Source organism: Delphinapterus leucas, chromosome 1, assembly GCF_059928025.1.
Source record: "Delphinapterus leucas isolate spDelLeu-1000000601 "Yukka" chromosome 1, BTC_Dleu_Yukka2, whole genome shotgun sequence".
NCBI lineage: Eukaryota > Metazoa > Chordata > Mammalia > Artiodactyla > Monodontidae > Delphinapterus > Delphinapterus leucas.
The window spans coordinates 53,351,695-53,372,091 of NC_143129.1; the positions used below are offsets into that span (position 1 = coordinate 53,351,695).

The window sequence follows — 20,397 nt, forward strand, 5'->3', positions numbered from 1 at the left end:
TGCACGCGGGCTTTCTCTAGTTGCTGCGAGCAGGGGCTACTCTTCATTGCGGTGCGCGGGTTTCTCATTGTGGTGGCTTCTTTGTGGAGCACGGGCTCTAGGCGTGTGGGCTTCAGTAGTTGTGGCTCGCAGGCTCTAGAGCGCAGGCTCAGTAGTTGTGGCGCATGGGCTTAGTTGCTCCGCGGCATGTGGGATCTTCCCAGACCAGGGCTCGAACCCGTGTTCCCTGCATTGGCAGGCGGATTCTTAACCACTGTGCCACCAGAGAAGCCCTCTTAGATTGACTATTGATGAATTTTTTTCATTGATAGCCCTATCAAAGACAGTTGGTATTCACTCACTATGCCATGCATAAAGATATAGCAGTTCATCATGACTGACTGCATAGGCTCTGGTGTCAGAAAAATCAGGGTTTAAATTCTGGCTCAATCCTCACTACCTGTGTGAATTGGGCAAGTCACAAAACACCTCAATGATTGTGTTTCCTCAACAGTAGAAGAGAAATGACAGTGGTATCTACCTCCTATGTTTCTTGTGAAATTAAATGAGACAATGCATGTATTGTAGTGTGCTTGGCACATGGTAAAGATTCAATAAATTGTTAGTAAGCACCTTTTCTACTTCCTGCTTTATTCACTATATCAGTGACATGGAAATGGTGCATGCCAGCCATGCTTCCTTTTTACATGTGTGCTAAAAAGCTTAAGGAGGTCTCATTTAAATAAGCTCAGTTGAGCTTAGGAGTACCCAACATAGTACATAGTATATAAAAGTTCAATAATAGGAATTAACAGAATACATGGTGATATCCGAATGTGGTAGCACTGAGCATAATCCCAAAGAAAAGTTACTCAAGAAATAAAGAGAACAGTGTTGTAGATGCGATTTCCGAGCTAAGGGAACGTGCCTTTTGCTGTAGGTTATCTTCTTCAAATAATCAGCTTTAATCTAAATTCAGAGGCTCTTTAGCAAGGAAGCATCATTCATTCTTCATTGGTGCTGCCCTCTTTTCAAGAAACATTCTTTCTTAACAATTTCTTCTAGAATGTACAAATCTAGACCCAATCAGAGACTCGGCATCAAAACCATTAAGTAGTTTGTTTAATTGTTTGGAGACTGTCACCACCTTAGAGAGTTGAAGCAAATTAAACTAAAACCTAAGAAGAGAGAAATTCATTTCTTTTAGCCACTTACTGTATTCTCCATAGGTAGCTCGGATCCGCAGGGCTGTGAGGTTCCGCAGTAACCTCCGATACTCAAAGTAACTCAGCTGGGGGCTCCAATTACTGCTTGGATTTTCATTTAATCTGCATGATTTGAAAGCAAAAGCTGAAAAATCCAACTCTTATCAAATCTTATAATGCGTATACCCGATACAAATTATGCCTGAGAATGGGGGAATAGCTAAGCCCCTTCACAGTCCTGCTTGTACGGGGATGAAGGACTGGTAGCCACATCCTCATAGGCACAAGCCTGGAACTTTCTCACTCCATGGGGAGTGCAAGCCCCACAGGATTTGCTGGAGGATATCCCAGTGCAGGAAGCCGAGCTCCTGGGGTCACAGCATCCAGTGCTTGTCCAAGCCCTCAGAGACCACTTTCTATTCTTGGTCACACAAAACCTAACAGCAGGAACATCTCTAAGTTCCAGAAGCTCTGATCCTCGAGAGCCATCATTCATTTTTGGTTTTGTTGTTTAAATGATCTGTTATCTGAGCACATTTCACCTCCAATTTTCAAAAGTCAGTTTCCACCTTCTACACTGTCCACATCTAATACTTCCTAGTTTGGCATCATGTTGCCTCAGCGCATCACATCAGCAGCCCCTGTACTATTCTTCTTTATGTTGTTTTGATTTCTACTGGAATAGCTCTTCCAGGAACCATACTAACCCTTTTGTTTCATCCACTGATTCATGAAGTAACTGTTTACTGTGCACCTGGTTGAGCCAGAAGCTGTATCAGGACGGAGGATACAAAGGCAAGTAGAGTGAGGTGATCAGTGTCTCCCAGGGGTGACGGGTAAACAAATAATTATGATCCAATGCAGAAAGGGCTATAACAAAGGCATGAACAGGATGCCATAGAAACTCAGGATGGACTGTAACTTTACCTAGGATTCTGAGAAGGCTAATATAAAGGAAAAACCTGCAAGCTGAATCTTGAAGAGTAAGTTCACCAAGCTGAGAAGGTGGGAATGGGTGTTCCAGCGTGGAGAGCTGGGTGTTTGTATCGTTAGAATAAGTGGCACTCAGTTATTTAAGAACACACTGTGTGTGTGCCGTGGGTCTTCTATTCTCTATTACCTTTACCTCTGCCCCGGGGTAGGTCCCCAACAACCCTCACTTGAACCACTGTGAATGTGTCCTGGTGGTTCAGTTAAAGACCCTACCCAAACTGTCCTTCACACAGTATTTGCACCCAGTCTTCACACCTGATCACGCCAATTCTCGACTTCCAATCTCTCAATAGCTTTCCATCATCTTGTAGGCATGGGCAAGATCTCAGCACCTTGACATGACATCCAAGAACCACCATGCTTGGTCTTTTTCCAGCGTTTTCAATCTTATCTGCCTATCTCCCCTGTACACGCTGTGTTCCAGCCATAAATACTGCTTACCAATCCCCTGTATTATGCCTTTCCACATTCCCACATATACTCACATGTACGGGTTGTCCTGATTTTGTCCCTGGGAAAGCCCTGTGCTTCTTCCTGTTCTCAGTCCACACACTGCGTCCTTAGTAATGCTTTTCCTGGCTCCTCCAGGCAGAACTAAGACTCTTTCCTCTCCTCCCAACTCCCCATGAGCATGCACCATCACTGAAGAGATTTTGTATTGTGTTATGTTTGCTTTTTGACATGTTACATATCCTACTAGACAAGAGCTCTTGAAGGACAAACACCACGTTTCTTCATCTTGAATTCTCAGTCTCTGACACAGTACTAAGCACTTAATAGGCACGTCCCCCTCCCCTGAACTCTCTATACCCACCATTCAAAATTCCCATTCTAGAGAGAAAATATTTGCAAATGATATATTTGATAAGGGATTAATATCCAAAATATACAAATAACTTATACAACTCAACGTCAAAAAAACAAACAGCTTAATTAAAAAGTGGACAGAGGACCTCAATGAACAGTTTTCCTAAGAAGGCATACAGATGGCCAGCGGACACATGAAAAGATGCTCAACATCACTAATCATCAAAGAAATGCAAATCAAAACCACAATGAGATACCACCCACACCTGTCAGAATGGCTATCATCAAAAAGACAACAGATAACAAGTGTTAGCAAGGATGTGGAGAAAGGGGAATGTTTGTGCCCTGTTGATGGGAGTGTAAGTTGGTGCAGGCACTATGAAAAACAGTATGGAGGTTTCTCAAAAGAGTAAAAATAGAACTACCATATGATCCAGCAAGTCTACTTCTGGGTATTCTTCTGAAAAAACAAGAATACCAATTCAAAAAGCTATATGCACCCCTATGTTCACTGCAGCATTATTTACAAGAGCCAAGATATGGAAAGTATCCATCAATAGTGGGTAAAGAAGATGTGGTATATATGTATGTATGTATATATGTGTGTGTGTGTGTATATATATATATATGCAATGGAATATTACTCAACCATAAAAAAATAATGAAATCTTGCTATTTGCAACAGCATGGATGGACCTAGAGGGTATTATGCTAAGTGAAATAATTCAGACAAAGAAAGACAAATACCATATGACTTCATTTATATGTGAAATCTAAAAAACAAACAAACAGAACAGAACAAAAACAGACTCATAGATACAGAGAACAAACAGGTATTTGCCAAAAGGGAGGGTGTGGGAGGATGAGTGAAATAGGTGAGGGAGATTAAGAGGTACAAACTTCCAGTTATAAAATAAATGAGCCACGGGGATGAAATGTACATCCTGGGGAATATAGTCAATAATGTAATAACACTGTATGGTGACAGGTGGTAACTAGAATTATCAGGGTGATCGTTTTGTAATGTATAGAAATATCAAATCACTATGTTTTAGACCTGGAACTAGCACAGTGTTATACTTCAAAAAATATCCCATTCCACAGGATAACATGTAACCTCCTTAGACACACATGGGGCCATCCATGACCTTACCTCAGCCTCTTTCTCTGACCTCACTTCTCACGGTATTCCTCTCCCTGACCCCATGCTCCACTCATGCTTAACCACTTAGAATTTCCTAAAAGTACGAAACTTCCTCAAACATACTTCTTCTGCCATGTTAACCTTCCCCCCTTTTCTTTCCTTAAAGAGCGGCTCTTCACTTGTCACATCTTCTTGGGAAGCTTTCCTGGATCACTCCAGTGTGAGTTACTGATATCTCCTGTGTGTGTTCAAAGCACCTGTGTCCACCTTGTCCCTTACAAGCTGCAGTATAATCATGTTTATTTTTCTCCCCCATTAGCCTGTCCGGGGCTTGTGGGCAGCAGTCATGGCCTGTCTCAGCACATAACACCATGTTTGGTACATAAAAGGTGCTCAGAAAAGCTTGTTGAACCAATGAATGATGACTGGATGAACAAAGGAATCAGACTTCAGTCACAGTTTGCTCTCTTTGACCCACTTGTAGTCTCTCTCTTTACCTGAAAGTGTAAGTCTTGGTGACCCCACAAGGCAGTGTCTTGCCAGGTGGAATCAAGGGAGCTGTGATCCATAGACCAGCACCTTCCAGGATCACATCATGGGCGGATGGGTGTCTGCCTCCCCTGTCCACACGGTAGTCAAAAGACAGGTTTTGCCCATAGCTCACCTGTTGATTCCCAAGAAATTTGGCTGTGAAATAGAATTCGAAAAGATTGAGGTCAGTTCTGAGACTGGAGAAGCAAAGGAGTGAGTAAGTTTTCATCGATGTTGGCAATTTCTCTTGGGGTCCTACATTACCCACCCATCACCCCTCCCCAGCCACCCTGCCAGAAGAGCCAGTTCATGGCAGTGGACATGGCCTTGCAACTCTTGGCCACAAAGAAGGGTTAGTTACTGAAACGCTAAAAGGGCCTCATTATAAGGCAATTCCATCCATTACATGATTCATAGCCTGGCCCCTATGACAGACCAATATGTAAAGATCCCAGGTCTATCAGCAATAATACCATTTGTTACATAATGCTTTCTAGTTTACAGAATACTTTCACCAACATCATCACATTTGATGGCAATAATTCGTGGAGGTTGTCATTATTCAACAGCTGAGGAAACTGAAGTTTGGGAAGGTTAAGAGGCCACCTTGCCCAGGAATCACATATTAGCTAAGGATATGAACTAGGATTAAAATTCTAGCCAGAGGGGCTTCACTGGTGGCTCAATGGTTGAGAATCCGCCTGCCAATGTAGGGGACATGGGTTCGAGCCCTGGTCTGGGAAGATCCCACATGCCACAGATCAACTAAGCCCGTGCACCACAACTACCGAGCCTGCACTCTAGATCCCACGAGCCACAACTACTGAAGCCTGTTAGCCACGACTACTGAAGCCCATGCGCCTAGAGCCTGTGCCCCGCAACAAGAGAAGCCACTGCGATGAGAAGCCCCTGCACCTCAATGAAGAGTAGGCCCCACTCGCCGCAACTAGAGAAAGCCTGCACGCAGCAACGAAGACCCAACGCAGCCAAAAATAAATAAGTAAATAAATTAATTTAAAAAAAATTTTAGCCAGAGCTTTTCCATCCAGCTTCTCTGACTAATGTATATTTTTAAAATTTACAAGCGGTTTAAAGCTTTGAGAAATGGTTTCTTTTCACTTTTCCATCTGTTTCTCAGTAGACCCACAGATTTGACCACCGTCCTTATTTCTTGTCTTGATGGGAAACCTAGAAACTTCCCATTTGACTGAAGTAGGGACCTGAACCAGGGTCTGACCACCTGGACACCCAGTTCTGCTGTCCTGTGCCATGACTTTGTCAAGAAGGGCTGAAGCCCCACTTGTCTCCTGGAGATACTACTGCCCAGAACACTAAGTGATAAGATGTCCACATTTTCTAACCCCATTTTTCTATCTTGACTTCTTAGTGTTCTAAGTTGGCTTCTACAGGAAAAATACCATACATACCAGGAGCTATAAAATAGACAGGGTCTGACTGTCGTGCTGAGCTAAACACATCTCGATGGCGCTGTGACCATTGGAGTTTTGCAGGAGACCCATTTCTTTGGACAGCCTTCCAGCCATCAACATCTGAAACACAAATAAAACCACTCTGCATTTGGACAACATTTACCGAGTTAAACAAGGCAAGACTTGATTGCTGCTCACTAGCAGTGAGTAAGAAGTGGGGATTTCTTAATGTTTCCACATTCGTGTACCATCCTCAAAATCCCCTGTGCACCTCTCTACTTTGTATTCACCTTCACCCACTCCTGCCCTACAGCTGCTGTGACTTCTTGTCTCCGAGTCTGACTCTTGGAATAAGAGAGCATGTTTTCATCTGCCTATAATTTGTATTTTTATTTTATTTACATAAACAGGGTCTGGCCTTAGTGAGGTAAGAGGGTCTAGTATGTTCAAAGAGAAACTCAGAGTTGAAATCATATTAATCTCCCATATTTTTAGAGTGCTTTGTAGCTTGGTAACTAATTCCACATAAGTCAACTCGTTTGGCGTATGTGAAAGCGGTATTATTAGTGAATGTGAATTCCAGGAAGACTCATGTTAAGCCCTTCAATCCAAAAGAATGATTCTTTTGTGGTTTTAAAATAGATGAGATGGGAAATGCAGGGAGATGAAAATCTGGTCTCTTTTTAGTTATTTTTTTAAGTTATTCATAAGCTGGTCTGAGTAAACTATTCAGCTATAACTTTTACAAGACATTAGGCTCTTCCTTATTGCCTCAAAAATAATATACATTTAAAGCGAGAAGAGAGTTGCTAAAGATGACTCAAGGACCCCATGCTGTGGACGGAAGTCTATAAGCACAAAACCCTATACAACATTAAAAGCAAAAAACCTAGAAAACAGATCGCTTTACCTTGATGGAAGGTAGAGGTGATTTTATGGACACTGTAGTCTCCAGAGCTTCGGCAGCTGGCTGAATGGCCGTAGCAAAAACACTGGGTACAGCCCTCAGGGTTTCCCCCATCCAGGTGATAGTAACCTGGTCGGCACCTGCAGTGATGTTTTAGAAATCAGGACAATATTATAGGTTATTTCTTGTCCCTATAGAGAATATGATCATTTCTACTTTCTCTTCCACCCGGCCCATTAATTCCCAAAGGTGAGGAATACTAAGTTGCACACACCACCCCCCACTCCCAGACCCCCCAATGGACAAATCACAGCTCCCCATTAAGAAAGCACAAAAGGGCTTCCCTGGTGGCGCAGTGCTTAAGAATCCACCTGCCAATGCAGGGGACATGGGTTCAATCCCTGGTCCAGGAAGATCCCACATGCCGCGGAGCAACTAAGCCCATGCACCACAGCTACTGAGCCTGCGCTCTAGAGCCCGCGAGCCACAACTACTGAGCCTGCGAGCCACAACTACTGAGCCTGCACGCCTAGAGCCTGTGCTCCGCAACAAGAGAAGCCAACACAACGAGAAGCCCGTGCGCCGCAACAAAGGGTAGCCCCGCTCGCCGCAACTAGAGAAAGCCCGCGCGCAGCAACGAAGACCCAACACAGTCAATTAATTAATTAATTGATTGATTGATTAATTTAAAAAGAAAGCATGAAGAATATTCACTTTCTTTTGCTCTGGTAAAGCAGTATCATGTTTGATGTGATGGTCTGGAAACAGTGATTTTCCCCATCCTTGGTGAGGAATTGAGTGGGCAAGATGGGGAGGGGTCAGGTAGGGATATGCAGAGCTGGCCCTGTCCTGGAGTAAGTATTTAACTGGGGCAAAAGGGTGGGAAGTGGGGACCAGCAAAAGAAAGGCAAATGCTCCCGCCCCAGCACCCACTCAGCTGTACTGACCCCTCCCAGACCACCCTCCCTGGCATTGTCCACCATCCCTGCCCCTTGTACCTAGGCTCTGACCCCCAGGGGAGGGGGCAGGTGAGGTTATGCCAAAAAAGGATGGCTAGAGGCTCCTACAAAAGCAAAATGTAGGCTGGCCTCCCCTCTGCTCCTAGCTCAAGCCCTCCAGTGACTTCTCTGGGGACCGCAGCTGGCAGACAAGTCCCGGAGGCTGGGGTCATAGAGAAGAGGGCAGGGGAAACCGGGAAGGATTTGTTTTCTTCTCTGTTCAAGTTAACGACATCCTTCTACATGAAATAATGGTAGTTTCAATTATCATTTATTTAGCACTTGTGATATGCCAGGCACCTTACTTATGCTCCCTCATTTAATCCTCACTACAACCTTATGAGATAGGAATTGTTATTTCCAATTTTCTTAGATGATAAGACCAAGACCAGAGAGGTTAAGAAACTTGTTCAAGGTCATACAACTGGTAAGTGGCTGAGACAAAATTCAAACTCAGGTATATCTGCTGATAAATTACGTGGTCTAATCCATTGGACTATATGTCAAGAATATGTTCATTGTGCAAAATCACGGAAAAGCAGTTTAGCCGTGAACAACAGATGCTTCAGAGACCAGCTGTAAATAAATAAGTTGGGGGTTTTTTTCCTATAGAGAAAGGGTTTAAAAAACCATTATAGTTTCTGTGGAGGAAACCTTCAGATTAAAAGAGATTAAAAACCAAGGAAGGGGGCTTCCCTGGTGGCTCAGTGGTTGAGAGTCCGCCTGCCGATGCAGGGGACACGGGTTCGTGCCCCGGTCCGGGAAGATCCCACATGCCACAGAGCAGCTGTGCCCGTGAGCCATGGCCGCTGAGCCTGCGCGTCCGGAGCCTGTGCTCCGCAGCGGGAGAGGCCACAGCAGTGAGAGGCCCGCGTACCGCAAAAAAAAAAACAAAAACCAAGGAATGAAGGAAAGAAGGAGGGAGGAGGGGAGGAAAGAAGTGGGGAGGCACAGAAAGGGTGGAGAGGGAATGATAAAGGAAGGGAGGTGGGGGGAGGGAAGTGAAGGGAATCAGGCAAAACTAAGCCGCAGTGTTTAAGGATGTGCTTGGGTAATTAATTATGAAGAAAAGTAAGTCAGTCAGAATAGTGGTGACCTCTAGGAAGGAGAGAGGGTGTTACGAGGCCGGCATAGTTTTAGCAAAGGTCTATTTCATATAATCGGTGCTGCTGGCAACATTTATGTGACTTTCTATTTGTATGTTCTATTTTGAAACTTAAAATGCTTTCAAAAAGTGACTCCTTTTTTAACACTTAAAGCTGTTTCCTCACCCCCCCCATCTCAGCAGCAAAGAACCCCCTGAAAACAAAAGCCAGGAATGTACCTGGCATTTCCTCTGCCCAGGTATACGAGACTGGCAGGATGCCAAAGAACTGCTTTCTTTCCTTTAAGGAAATAAGAGGGAAGCCTTTACCTCTGGGACCTACCTCGCAGCCCTCTGCTCACAACAGTATCAGGAGAGGGAAGAGTTTTAAGTCTGGGCACAGTTTGTACTTAAGGAATTTCCTGCAGCAGCAACTGAAGGTGGATAGACCTGGTTGCACCACCTGTCCCAACGTGGCTTGGGACCCAAAGGGCTCTTACATCTCCCCCCCTGGTTCATGTGTGTGCATATAACCACCATCCCATCCCCGGTTCTTCTCAGCACGGGACGGTTATCTGTGGCCATACACTGCGATATTCCCACTTACTAAGATTTTCCCAACATGTTTAATTAGACCAGGCCTTTCCTGGGACCAGGTTGAGTCATGTGACCTCATCGCAGCGTACCACCTTGCATAGAGCACCTGGGATTCAGAGCCAGCTGGCCAGGGACTCACTGGGGCCCCGTGCCTCTGTCACAGCATAAACAGAGAAGGGACCCAGAGCAAAAGCTTGGAGTCCAGTGAGATTTGGGGCCTTGGTTGCACTTTTTTTAAGGTCTAGTTTTTGAGGGAAGTCCCAGTGGTTAAGGCTCTGCGCTTCCAATGCGGGGGCATGGGTTTGATCCCTGATCGGGGAACTAAGATCCTCCACGCCATGCAGCGCGGCCAAAAAGTAAAATTAAACATAAATAAATAAAGCCTAGTTTTTGAGGACAGGGGGCAAGAAGAAGGTCATCTACATTTGTTAAGTGTCCGTTTTCTGTAATTGCACTCAGAGGATGAATTCTCATGTTAGTTGCCGAGGGACACCCTGCTGTGCCCGTAGGGTCACAGTTCACACAGACCTATCACAGCGCCCTCCGGTGACAGCTGACTTGCAGACACAGCGGCCTGTGTCACAGGGCCCCGAGATGCCAGCCGGATCACAGTCACACTTGGAGTCCCTGAGAAAGAAGAAAAAGAAAATTAGGGATGTGTTTCCAAATACTTTGCAACTATACACGTGAAGATCAAGCACTCATAAGCAAATGTCACCAACTTGAGTCAATCTTTCATCTTCAGTGAGGCCTCTCTTAGCTATTCTTGTCCATGCTAATCTCCCTCAGACCCTTTAAGAATTCGTTTGTCCATGCTCGTGCTACTCAAAGTGTGGTCTGTGGCCAGCAGCCAGTCCAGGAACTGTTTGCTACCCAATCCTATAAAGAGGAGGGGGGCTTCCCTGGTGGCGCAGTGGTTGAGAGTCCGCCTGCCGATGCAGGGGACGCGGGTTCGTGCCCCGGTCCGGGAAGATCCCACGTGGCGCGGAGCGGCTGGGCCCATGAGCCATGGCCGCTGAGCCTGCGCGTCCGGAGCTTGTGCTCCGCAACGGGACGGGCAGCAGCAGTGAGAGGCCCGCGTACCGCAGAAAAAAAAAAAAAAAAAAGAGGAGGGGTTTGCCGCAGAATGTAAACCACATTCATCACAAAACTGTTTAGTTTAGTTTGGTTGACCGTTTGGGTCAGTTGACATTAAGAAAAAAAAATGTTATCGTTTGTTTACCTATTGTTTAATTCAATGGTGTCTGCTTTCATCGTGATTGATTCCATCTACTTGCTTTTGGTTCATTTAGTTCTTTCTTCTGGTGACACTTCTATTGACATATAATTCATACCATGTAATTCACCCATTTAAAGTAGACAGTTCAATGGGTTTTAGTTGACCCTCAGAGTTGTGCAACCAGCACCACAACCAAGTGTAGAACACTTTTATTACTCCAGAAAGATACCCTGTGTCCTTTAGGAATCACCCCCATTCCCTCCCTCCAGCCCTAAACAACCACTGACCAACTTTTGTCTCTGTAGATTTGCCTATTCTGAACATTTCCTATCAATGGAATGGTACAACATGTGGCCTTTTGTGTTTGGCTTCTTTCACTTAATATGTTTTCAAGATTCATCCACGTTGTACCATGTATCAGTAGTTCCTTCTTTTTATGGCTGAATAAAATCCTGTCTTGTGAACATACTACAGTTTGTTCATCCATTCATTGGAATGGACATTTGGGTTGTTTCCACTTTTTAGCTATTATGAATAATGCTAATGTGAACATCTGTGTACAAGTTTCTGTGCAGATACGTATGTTTTCATATCTCTTGAATGTATACCTAGGAGTTAAATTGCTACTAGTTTCGCTGACTTTTTTTTTTTTTGGTTGCAAGACTTTCTCGATGAAAAAAAATCAGTATTTTCCTCATTTAATTTTGGCACAATCTCCTTGACTTGTGCAGACTAGAGCTTTGACTAATGACTGACTCATCAAAGCACCGGTCTCTGTCACTGCGTTCGGCACATAAGCACATGTGTTTATCTCATGCGTCTAAAACCAAGTCTGTTGTCTTTTCCCTACTGACCTGCTCCCCCTCTGACTGCCGCGTGACCCCAGCAAATCCTGCCAAGCCTGCATCTGACTCCTGGTCCTTCACATTCCTCATCCAGTCAGATGCCAAGTCCCAACCAGCTTCCTGAAGATCTCTTTCCCAATCTTCATCTTCCCACAGTCTCCTCCCCATCTTGGTCCCTCTATACCATTATCAGGATCCTCTGAGAAACATGTGTTTAGCATCTGCTGGTTGCTAAGCACCAGGGAGAGTAAGAAACAGGAAATAGCCCTGTCCTCTAGGAGTAAAACAACAGAGTCAGAACACGGAGGGGTGGAGACTGGTCTGGAAGGTCTCTGTGAGGAGATAGACAAGGTGGGGATGGAGCCAGTGAAGCTCTGCATGGCTCTGAGGGAGGGAAGAGTGCTCTAGGCCAAGGCTGATGTCACATAGCTTGGCTCCTTTGAAGAAGCAAAGGAAGGCTGGGAGGGGGTGAGAAATGGAGCAGTAGCCTAAGGCTGAGGGTGGAGGGGGCAGGAGGGTCTTGCAGGGCCCTACCTGCCTAGATAAGAAGTTTGGATCTCATTCTAGGTGGGAAAGGAGCTAATGGAAATTTGGAGCAGAGCCGTGATATAACACACTTCATATTTTACAAAAAGGGTTTACAAAAGAGAGACAGGGCCCAGGGAGGGGTCAGGGAAGTCTGGGAGAGAACAATCTACATAAAGGCCCAGATGGTAAGAGAACTTGGGCCAGTGGTAATGGGGATGGTGCAGGCATGCCTGGTGGGTGGGTCTCATATGGGCAAAGGGTTGGAAACATGGGCGATGGGGAGGCGATGCCTCTGTGGGTGGCCTTCTAGCCAATGGCTTCCCTGCCAAGCTCCCCCTCCTCTAAGCCAGCCCAACACCCTGCCAGGCTCTGCATCTCTGTGGGTTGGTCATGTGATTTCTAATGTATGCTCCACCTTCTTCCAAAAAGGAAGTTGAGGAGGGATAGAGAATGCTTCAAGCTAAAGGGGATTAAAATGATGCAGAAAGTTCTTCTACTCTGAGTCTGTTTATTTGAAACGAGTTCCAGGTTGAAATTTGAAGGACTCTTTACTTCCATCCTACTTCATCTAAAGGAGGGGCAGTTGTCAGGGTGAAGACCCTAGGTTCCAGAGACAAAATTCTGAGCCTGAATTTTAAGTCCACCCTCACCAGTAACACAGGGCATCTTATTTATCCTCTCACGATTTCAGTTTCTTATCTTTAACACAAGCATAAGGCTAATCCCAATTTTTTAGGATTATTGTGAGAAGTCAATGAGATGGCCCACGTGAGGCCACGGTGTTTCAGTAACTCAGTTACTCAGTAAATGTTAAGCGGTCCCTAATGTTGATACAATTGCGGAAGCCACAGTGATGGGACAGGCACTTACAGGAGTCTCTGGTCTTGGGTGCACCCAGCCTCAGTGAGGGTGTGGAAGCCTGGCAGACAGCGGTCACACCTGTCTCCTGTCACACCTGGCTTACAGCTGCATCGTCCAGCATTGTCACATCGAGCGCTAAGAGAACCTGTGACCACAAGGTAGGGAAAAGGAAAGAAGAAAAGGAAATATTTAATTTATGCAACATTAGGAAGAAAACGTCACCCTATGGGAGCTCAATAAATACTAAGTAATAACCACCACCTGCTGCTTCTAGTAATTCTTTCACATTATCTGGGTATGCATCCACCCACTAGGGAACGTCCTGACAGCCAAGGATAGCTTCTTCAGGGAAAGGAACAGAGATGACTCCTGAAAGCATTATTATTTATATATCTACTCTGGTTTCAACATGAAGTAGTTTGTCAAATCCTTGAGATCTCAAGAAGGAACAGTGGTGAATGAGCACTTCGGCCTCCACAAAGACAGGATAAGAAAGTGAGCCACATTCTCCCTTAACTCTTGCAGGCAAACGCCATCTTTTAAGGGGCAGTGCTTTATGGTATGATTTTAAGAGTACAAAAAAGCCTCTTAACCAAAAACATCTCTACCTACCTGGGGTGGCAGAAATTCTCACCCTTGGAGCATCACCCCTTATAAGGAGTGAAGACCCTGTGCATTTTACCTGGTTTGGGGCACTAGAGTACTTGTCCTATGATTCATTTTTTATAGACATGCTCTGTAAAATGGGACCTCGCAGACTGCGTATTGATGAAAGGCAAGAGGTGCTCAGGATAACAAAATGTGCCACTCTGGAATCCAGCCACCCCTCACCGCACCCCCTTCCACACCCCAGTTCCAGCCTCCATCTTCTCTCACCTGAACCCTGCCTCACACTCTTCTTCCCGCCCCCATCCTTGCCTCCCTATGCTCCATTCTCTCTACAGAAGCCAGAGTGTTCCTTTTCAAATGGAATTCAGATCATATGACTCGTCTGTTTAATAAGTCTTCCAGTGGGTCCCCACTCTGAGCCGAATAAAGTGCAAACTCTGTACCACGGCCTACAAACTGGACCTCTCTTGCTTATCTCCCGCTCTCCTTCACTGAGGTCCAGCTCCCCAGCTCCCCTCCCTGTTCCTGGAATGTGCCAACTGCTTCTCTCCTCTGGGCATTTGCACCTGCTTCTCCCTCAGCCTGGAATGCTCCTTCCCCAGAACCTCCCCTCCTTGGCCCATTCTCAGCACTTACATCTTGATTAAATATTACTTCCCTAGAGGAGCCTTCTCTGACTCTCATATCTAAAATATCCATCCCGCTGCTCCCCCAGTCCTTAGCCCTGCTTACCGATGACTACCTCAGCTTACGTTCTCTGCTGTATCCCCAGCACCCGACACAAAGAAGAGGCTCAGAAATCTGTTGGATTAATTAACCCTTAAGAAAGAGGATGTGGCTATTGTGAAATGAGTTAGGAAAAAGCCAAAAGATGAGGTGGAAGGTGGCTCACCTACTTGATAACTTCCCAGCAGTTGGCAAAATTATAAAGTAATCCCTATATTCCAACTAACTGTGATAATTAGGCCATTCATAATCTATAAAGTCAACAGAACTCTAACCATTAGCTCCTTTTTTTTCTAATTTCTTACCAGTCTGTGAACTTTTAATTCACTTGTGGATACAATTCAAATCAATAAAAGTATTGGCTCTGTATCTATAGCCGCAGGTGAAACATGAAATAAATTAGTCACATTCACAGTTAGAGTCTGTGAAAGTCTCCATGTCAACTTTGCAACACTTGAAAGGGCCCTCAGTGATAATAACATAAACTACATTTTTTGAGCACCTGCTACGTGTGAGACACTGAATTGGGCACTTTATATTAGCTCACCGTGTCTACTGGTGAATTAAGAACTGATGGAAGGATAACAAATCCATTTGTGGATAATAGGGCGCTCTCAGAGGATCAGGCAGGTGGCAACAAGATCAGATGTGCAGTTTAGAAGGTCAACTCTAGAGCAACTGCAGGATGGCTTGGCGACAGGAGAGCAGCAGGCTCTCAGGGCAGAAATCCTCCCCTGACATGATGGCCCAGATTAGAGGAGTCTGGATGAAAAGTGGATCAACATAGACGACAGCAGGTCCCCAGAGGGCACTGCTAGATATGAGGCTCCTGACAAACCAGAGAAGGCCAGAGGAGGAACAGAGCCACACACTGAATCATCAAGAGAAGATAACCAGTTTAGTTTGGGACACAATGAATTTTGGTGAAACTGTTCATCTGGAGCTCAAGAAAGAGGCTGCAGATGAAGACTTAGGAGCCTTCAGCCCACAGGCAGAACAGGAAGCCATAGCAAGTGTAAGGTCACTCTGGGAGCAGATAGACAGAGGAGGGGAAGGTGCCTTGGACAGAAATGGAACCTCACTGATTAAGGAAAAAGTGATGGGAGCAGGGAGAAGTCTCACGGAGGAGAATGCTGGGAAGAGTTAAGGGAGAAGGAAGAGGGGATGGTTTTCAGGATCTAAGGCAAGAGAGCATTTAACAAGGTGAGAGTGAGGAAAGACCACTGGGGTTGGCACTTAGAGACAAACAGCAGACAGGTCTAAGAAGGTAAATTCTTTTTGTGTGTGTGTGTTATGCGGGCCTCCCACTGTCATGGCCTCTCCCGTTGCGGAGCACAGGCTCTGGACGCGCAGGCTCAGTGGCCATGGCTCACGGGCCCAGCCGCTCCAAGGCACATGGGATCTTCCCGGACCGAGGCACGAACCCACGTCCCCTGCATCGGCAGGCGGACTCTCAACCACTGCGCCACCAGGGAAGCCCCAGAAGGTAAATTCTTGTTTGAATTTATGCTCTGATGAGTAACATTAAATGTTCCTTCTTTAATACCATTTAATTATTTTTAACATAAATGGGTGTTAATCTGGGACCCAGAAACACATTGTTTTTCTCCATTCAAATTAATGGAAACTATGCTTTCAATTTAAGAAAACTCTCCCTACAGTAGTTTTTCAGAAACAAATTATTCTTTTTTTTTTTTAATATTATTTATTTTTGGCTGCGTTGGGTCTTCGTTGCTGAGCTCAGGCTTTCTCTAGTTGTGGCGAGAAGGGGCTACGCTTTGTTGCAGCGTGAGGGCTTCTCATTGCGGTGGCTTCTCTTGTTGCGGAGCACAGGCTAGATCTAGGTGCGGGGGCTTCAGAAGTCGCAGCACATGGGCTCAGTAGTTGTGGCGCACGGGCTTAGTTGCTCCACGGTGTGCGGGATCTTCCTGGACCAGGGATCGAACCTGTGTACCCTGCATTGGCAGGCGGATTCTTAACCACTGTGCTGCCAGGGAAGTCCCAACAAATTATTCTTATAAAGTGGAGAAGACTGTACTTTATTTTGGGGTTTTTCCCAAATAGCCCTAAACAGTACTGTACAAAACAGTCTTCTGTTGGGTATTAACAGTCATCTCATGGAAATAGGCATTCTGTGCTCAAAAGAGTTTGGGAAATGGTATGTCCTAAATCTTTCAGAGATTTACAACATAACAGCACATTCAGTAGGCATGAATCTTGCTTAACTTTCTAATGCCAGTGTTTCCAAACATTATTTGACATTCTTACAGGCAATGCCTATTATTATCTTGGGAAACACAATATTCCATAGGACATTATGTAGAGAATACAGTTCTAGAAGCTGGGGGACATGAAAAGAGCCCAGGCTTTGGGGTCCAACAATTCTCACCTCAAATACCAGCTCTGCCACTGATTAGCTGTGTGTCCTTGGGCAAAGGGACACACATCCCTTCTTTAAGTGGGGACAATCATACCTTGTAGAGCTGTTGTAAAACTTTGAACTAAAATATATGAAGGGCCTTGGACCTAGAGACTGTCATACAGAGTGAAGTAAGTCAGAAAGACAAAAACAAATACTGTATGCTAACACATATATATGGAATCTAAAAAAAAAAAAAAAGAAAAAGAAAAGAAAAGAAAACAGTCAGAAGAACCTAGGGGCAAGACGGGAATAAAGATGCAGACCTACTAGAGAATGGACTTGAGGATACGGGGAGGGGGAAGGGTAAGCTGGGACGAAGTGAGACAGTGGCATGGACATATATTCACTACCAAACATAAAATAGATAGCTAATGGGAAGCAGCCGCATAGCACAGGGAGATCAGCTCGGTGCTTTGTGACCACCTAGAGGGGTGGGATAAGGAGGGTGAGAGGGAGGGAGACGCAAGAGGGAAGAGATATGGGGATATATGTATATGTATAACTGATTCATTTTGTTATAAAACAGAAACTGACACACCATTGTAAAGCAATTATACTCTAATAAAGATGTTAAAATAAATAAATAAAACATATGAAGGGCCTAATTCAACATCTCACACATAGCAGGTGCTCAAAAAAGTAGTTTATACTCGTATCTTCTAGGCCTCCTTCAAGCCTTGCAAAGTTGACATGGAAACGTACACAGGCCCTTACTGTGAATAGGATTGATTTATTTCATGTTCCCAAACTTCCAAAATAATAGCATTGGGTTTTCAGAGTATCTCATTAAAATAAAAATACCTGTCCCAATTCCTACATCATGAGCTACTCTTAGGGACTGTGAACAATTGGGTTTAAAGGACAGATGAAGAACAGCTTACTGTTTCAATAAGCACTTTCAGGACTTACGTAATACAGTCTACATGCATCTGAGGACTCACGAAGGTATTCTAAAATGACTAATATTTAAAATTTAAACCAAGAGAGCTTGCTTCCTTTTGAGAACCCTTTAAAAATATATACACTTGCATTTTAAAATAACACTATTATTATTATTTAATCATTATATTTAATAATAATTAAATTATTATCTAAGACATGTCTTAAATAATAACTCAAATGTTTTAGTCTTGAGTAATCCACTGCCTGGGTCATATATATGTAAAAAAAATAAAATTAAGAGAACAAGCCCAATATCATTGATGTCTACATAGATCTCAAGAATTTAGGTATCGGGGAGGAAAGCACACACACACACACACACAGTGAATTTCAAAGTATCCACAAAACGTTATCAGGGTTATAAGAATTGAGGATAATTCAGCCCTGTTGCTGAGCCCACAAAATCATCACTTAAAAATAAGCCTAGGGCTTCCCTGGTGGCGCAGTGGTTGAGAGTCCACCTGCCGATGCAGGGGACATGGGTTCGTGCCCCGGTCCGGGAAGATCCCACATGCCGTGGAGCGGCTGGGCCCGTGAGCCATGGCCGCTGAGCCTGCGCGTCCGGAGCCTGGGCGCCGCAACGGGAGAGTCCACAACAGTGAGAGGCCCGTGTACAGCAAAACACAAAAAATAAATTAAATAAATAAATAAAATAAGCCTAGTTGCTATATTTAGGAGAAATTGATGTGATGTCCAAAATCTGTGACCACTTTCGGGATTATGAATGCTGTTGGCTTCATTTGCCATGCATGGAATGGTAGCTTTTGGTAAGATGAATTCTGCATTTGAAATTGAATATACAACAAATTCCCTTGGGAAGTTACTATTTGAAAGTGAAAAATACCTCCTGGCTGGTTGGGCAACTGAGAAATCACATAAGAAATTAAATCTGTGCCACTGATTTAGTGACCTGTGCAGCTAACATGTAGCCAGAGATGGCACATGGTGGGTACAGTCCCTGCCACCAACATGCCACTCAGCCCTCAAGTTTCATAACTTCCCTCTCTAAGCCTCTGATACTTCATTTGTAAAATGAAAATCATAATAGCACCCTCTTCATAGGGTTATTTGTGAAGATTAAATTAATTACTGGATGAAAGCATTTAGAAAAGTGCCTGGTATAGAGTAAGTGTGTAATGCATGGCAGCTATCATACAAGATATAAATCATCGCTGGGCTCCACTGCTTCCTACTAGGCTGTTCACCCTGAGTCTGAGATATCTATTCCCCCAAAGAAAAGAAAGAGCCAGGCTCACTGTTGCTGGGTGGGCAATGGACTACACAGTGTAAAAGAAACGATGGCGTGGTGAAGCTTCATTACCATCTCTCTTTGCTAGGCTTCACACTCCTTGTCTATTCTAAGACTAATAACCTTGTCTTCAGGCCAGGCTTTCCAGCTGAGCCAATTATACTTCTCATCACATTCTCGCTGATTATTTTGCTGGGATGACCCAACTCCAGTGACTCACAACAAAGCTGCATAACCTAAGGGGATACAGGGTCTTCAGAGAGGTTAAATGCCCATTAAAGTAGAATCATTTTTCTTTACGACATTCTTTGATTCAGAGGGAGAACTGCTAAACCCAAAGGATGCTGGATGCTGAGTCAAAGCCACAAAGCTGAGCAAAGCTGACTTAAACCACATAATAGCAGCAAGTCTGAAGAATCTGGGAATGATTGCTGGCATATGGGTCTGTATCAACACAGGGTCACCCCAGTTTTCTATAAGGCTCCCTGACACACTCTACCAGCAAGTCATGGCTAGGCCAAAATCTGCCCATTTTTAGACTCTTTCAGCTGCTGCTAAGAAACGGCTCCACAGAACTACCCTAAATCATAGCCATGCACTAAGGCTATACCTTTTTGGTAGACTAATATTGATCATATTATGCTATTAAACACTTTCTGGCAAAGAGGAGAAACAGATACTACCAAGGGAGATAAAAGACAAATAAGGTAGTTTTAAAAAGTCCCAACTTATTTACCTCTCTTTCCCTGTTTACATTTACTAACTTGTCTTTACTGTCTGCCCACGATGAATATAGCGGGATGTGTGCGTCTGCGTACACAAAAACTATAGTTCTGAGAATACAGCAGTGGGTGATAAATTTTAAAAAAACAAACAACAAAAACAGGCTCTCCTATGAACCAGCCACCCTGTTAGGTGCTTCCTATTTGTTGTTCTGTTTTCTCTTGTTCACAGCCCTGTGAACGACTCTAGTCTGCCTATTTATTTGTCTGTCTCTTCTATTAGTATCACTTCATATTGCTAGCACCCAGCACACCACCAGAAACAGATCTTTCTAATCTCTTATTTTTTGAGAGGTCGGTCAAAGGGACAGTTATGGATATGAAGAACTATCACTGGAAGAGTGCAAGCTTCTTTGTTCCCAGGTCACAGACTGTTATCTGCCAGGAAAGTAATCGCGTGTCTCTCTTGGGACTAGAATTTAAACTAATGTACCCTAAAGACCACAGCTGGTTCCTATAACCCAGGCTTAAGAAAAACATATTTCCTTTCAGATTGAAATTGCTAAAAAGAACAGTATCTTCCCAATTGTTCTAGAAAT

General features: G+C 44.4%; 1 protein-coding gene across 6 annotated transcripts in view; it reads right to left on the reverse strand.

Moving 5' to 3' along the window:
- The window catches only part of LAMC2 (laminin subunit gamma 2), a 61,720-nt gene that overhangs the window by 19,852 nt on the left and 21,471 nt on the right, over positions 1-20,397 (reverse strand). For 4 of the 6 annotated variants that reach the window (XM_089910162.1, XM_022593316.2, XM_089910158.1 and 1 more), the window contains exons 3-8: positions 13,138-13,273; positions 10,204-10,302; positions 7,000-7,136; positions 6,087-6,209; positions 4,626-4,815; positions 1,195-1,307 (exon numbers count right to left, since the gene is read on the reverse strand). In XM_089910162.1, the coding sequence (XP_089766288.1) occupies positions 1,195-1,307; positions 4,626-4,815; positions 6,087-6,209; positions 7,000-7,136; positions 10,204-10,302; positions 13,138-13,273 (798 nt within the window). Of the gene's footprint in view, positions 1-1,194; positions 1,308-4,625; positions 4,816-6,086; positions 6,210-6,999; positions 7,137-10,203; positions 10,303-10,897; positions 16,108-20,397 lie in introns of those variants that run through there. The other 2 variants (XM_089910184.1, XM_089910173.1) reach the window with 2 other exon arrangements.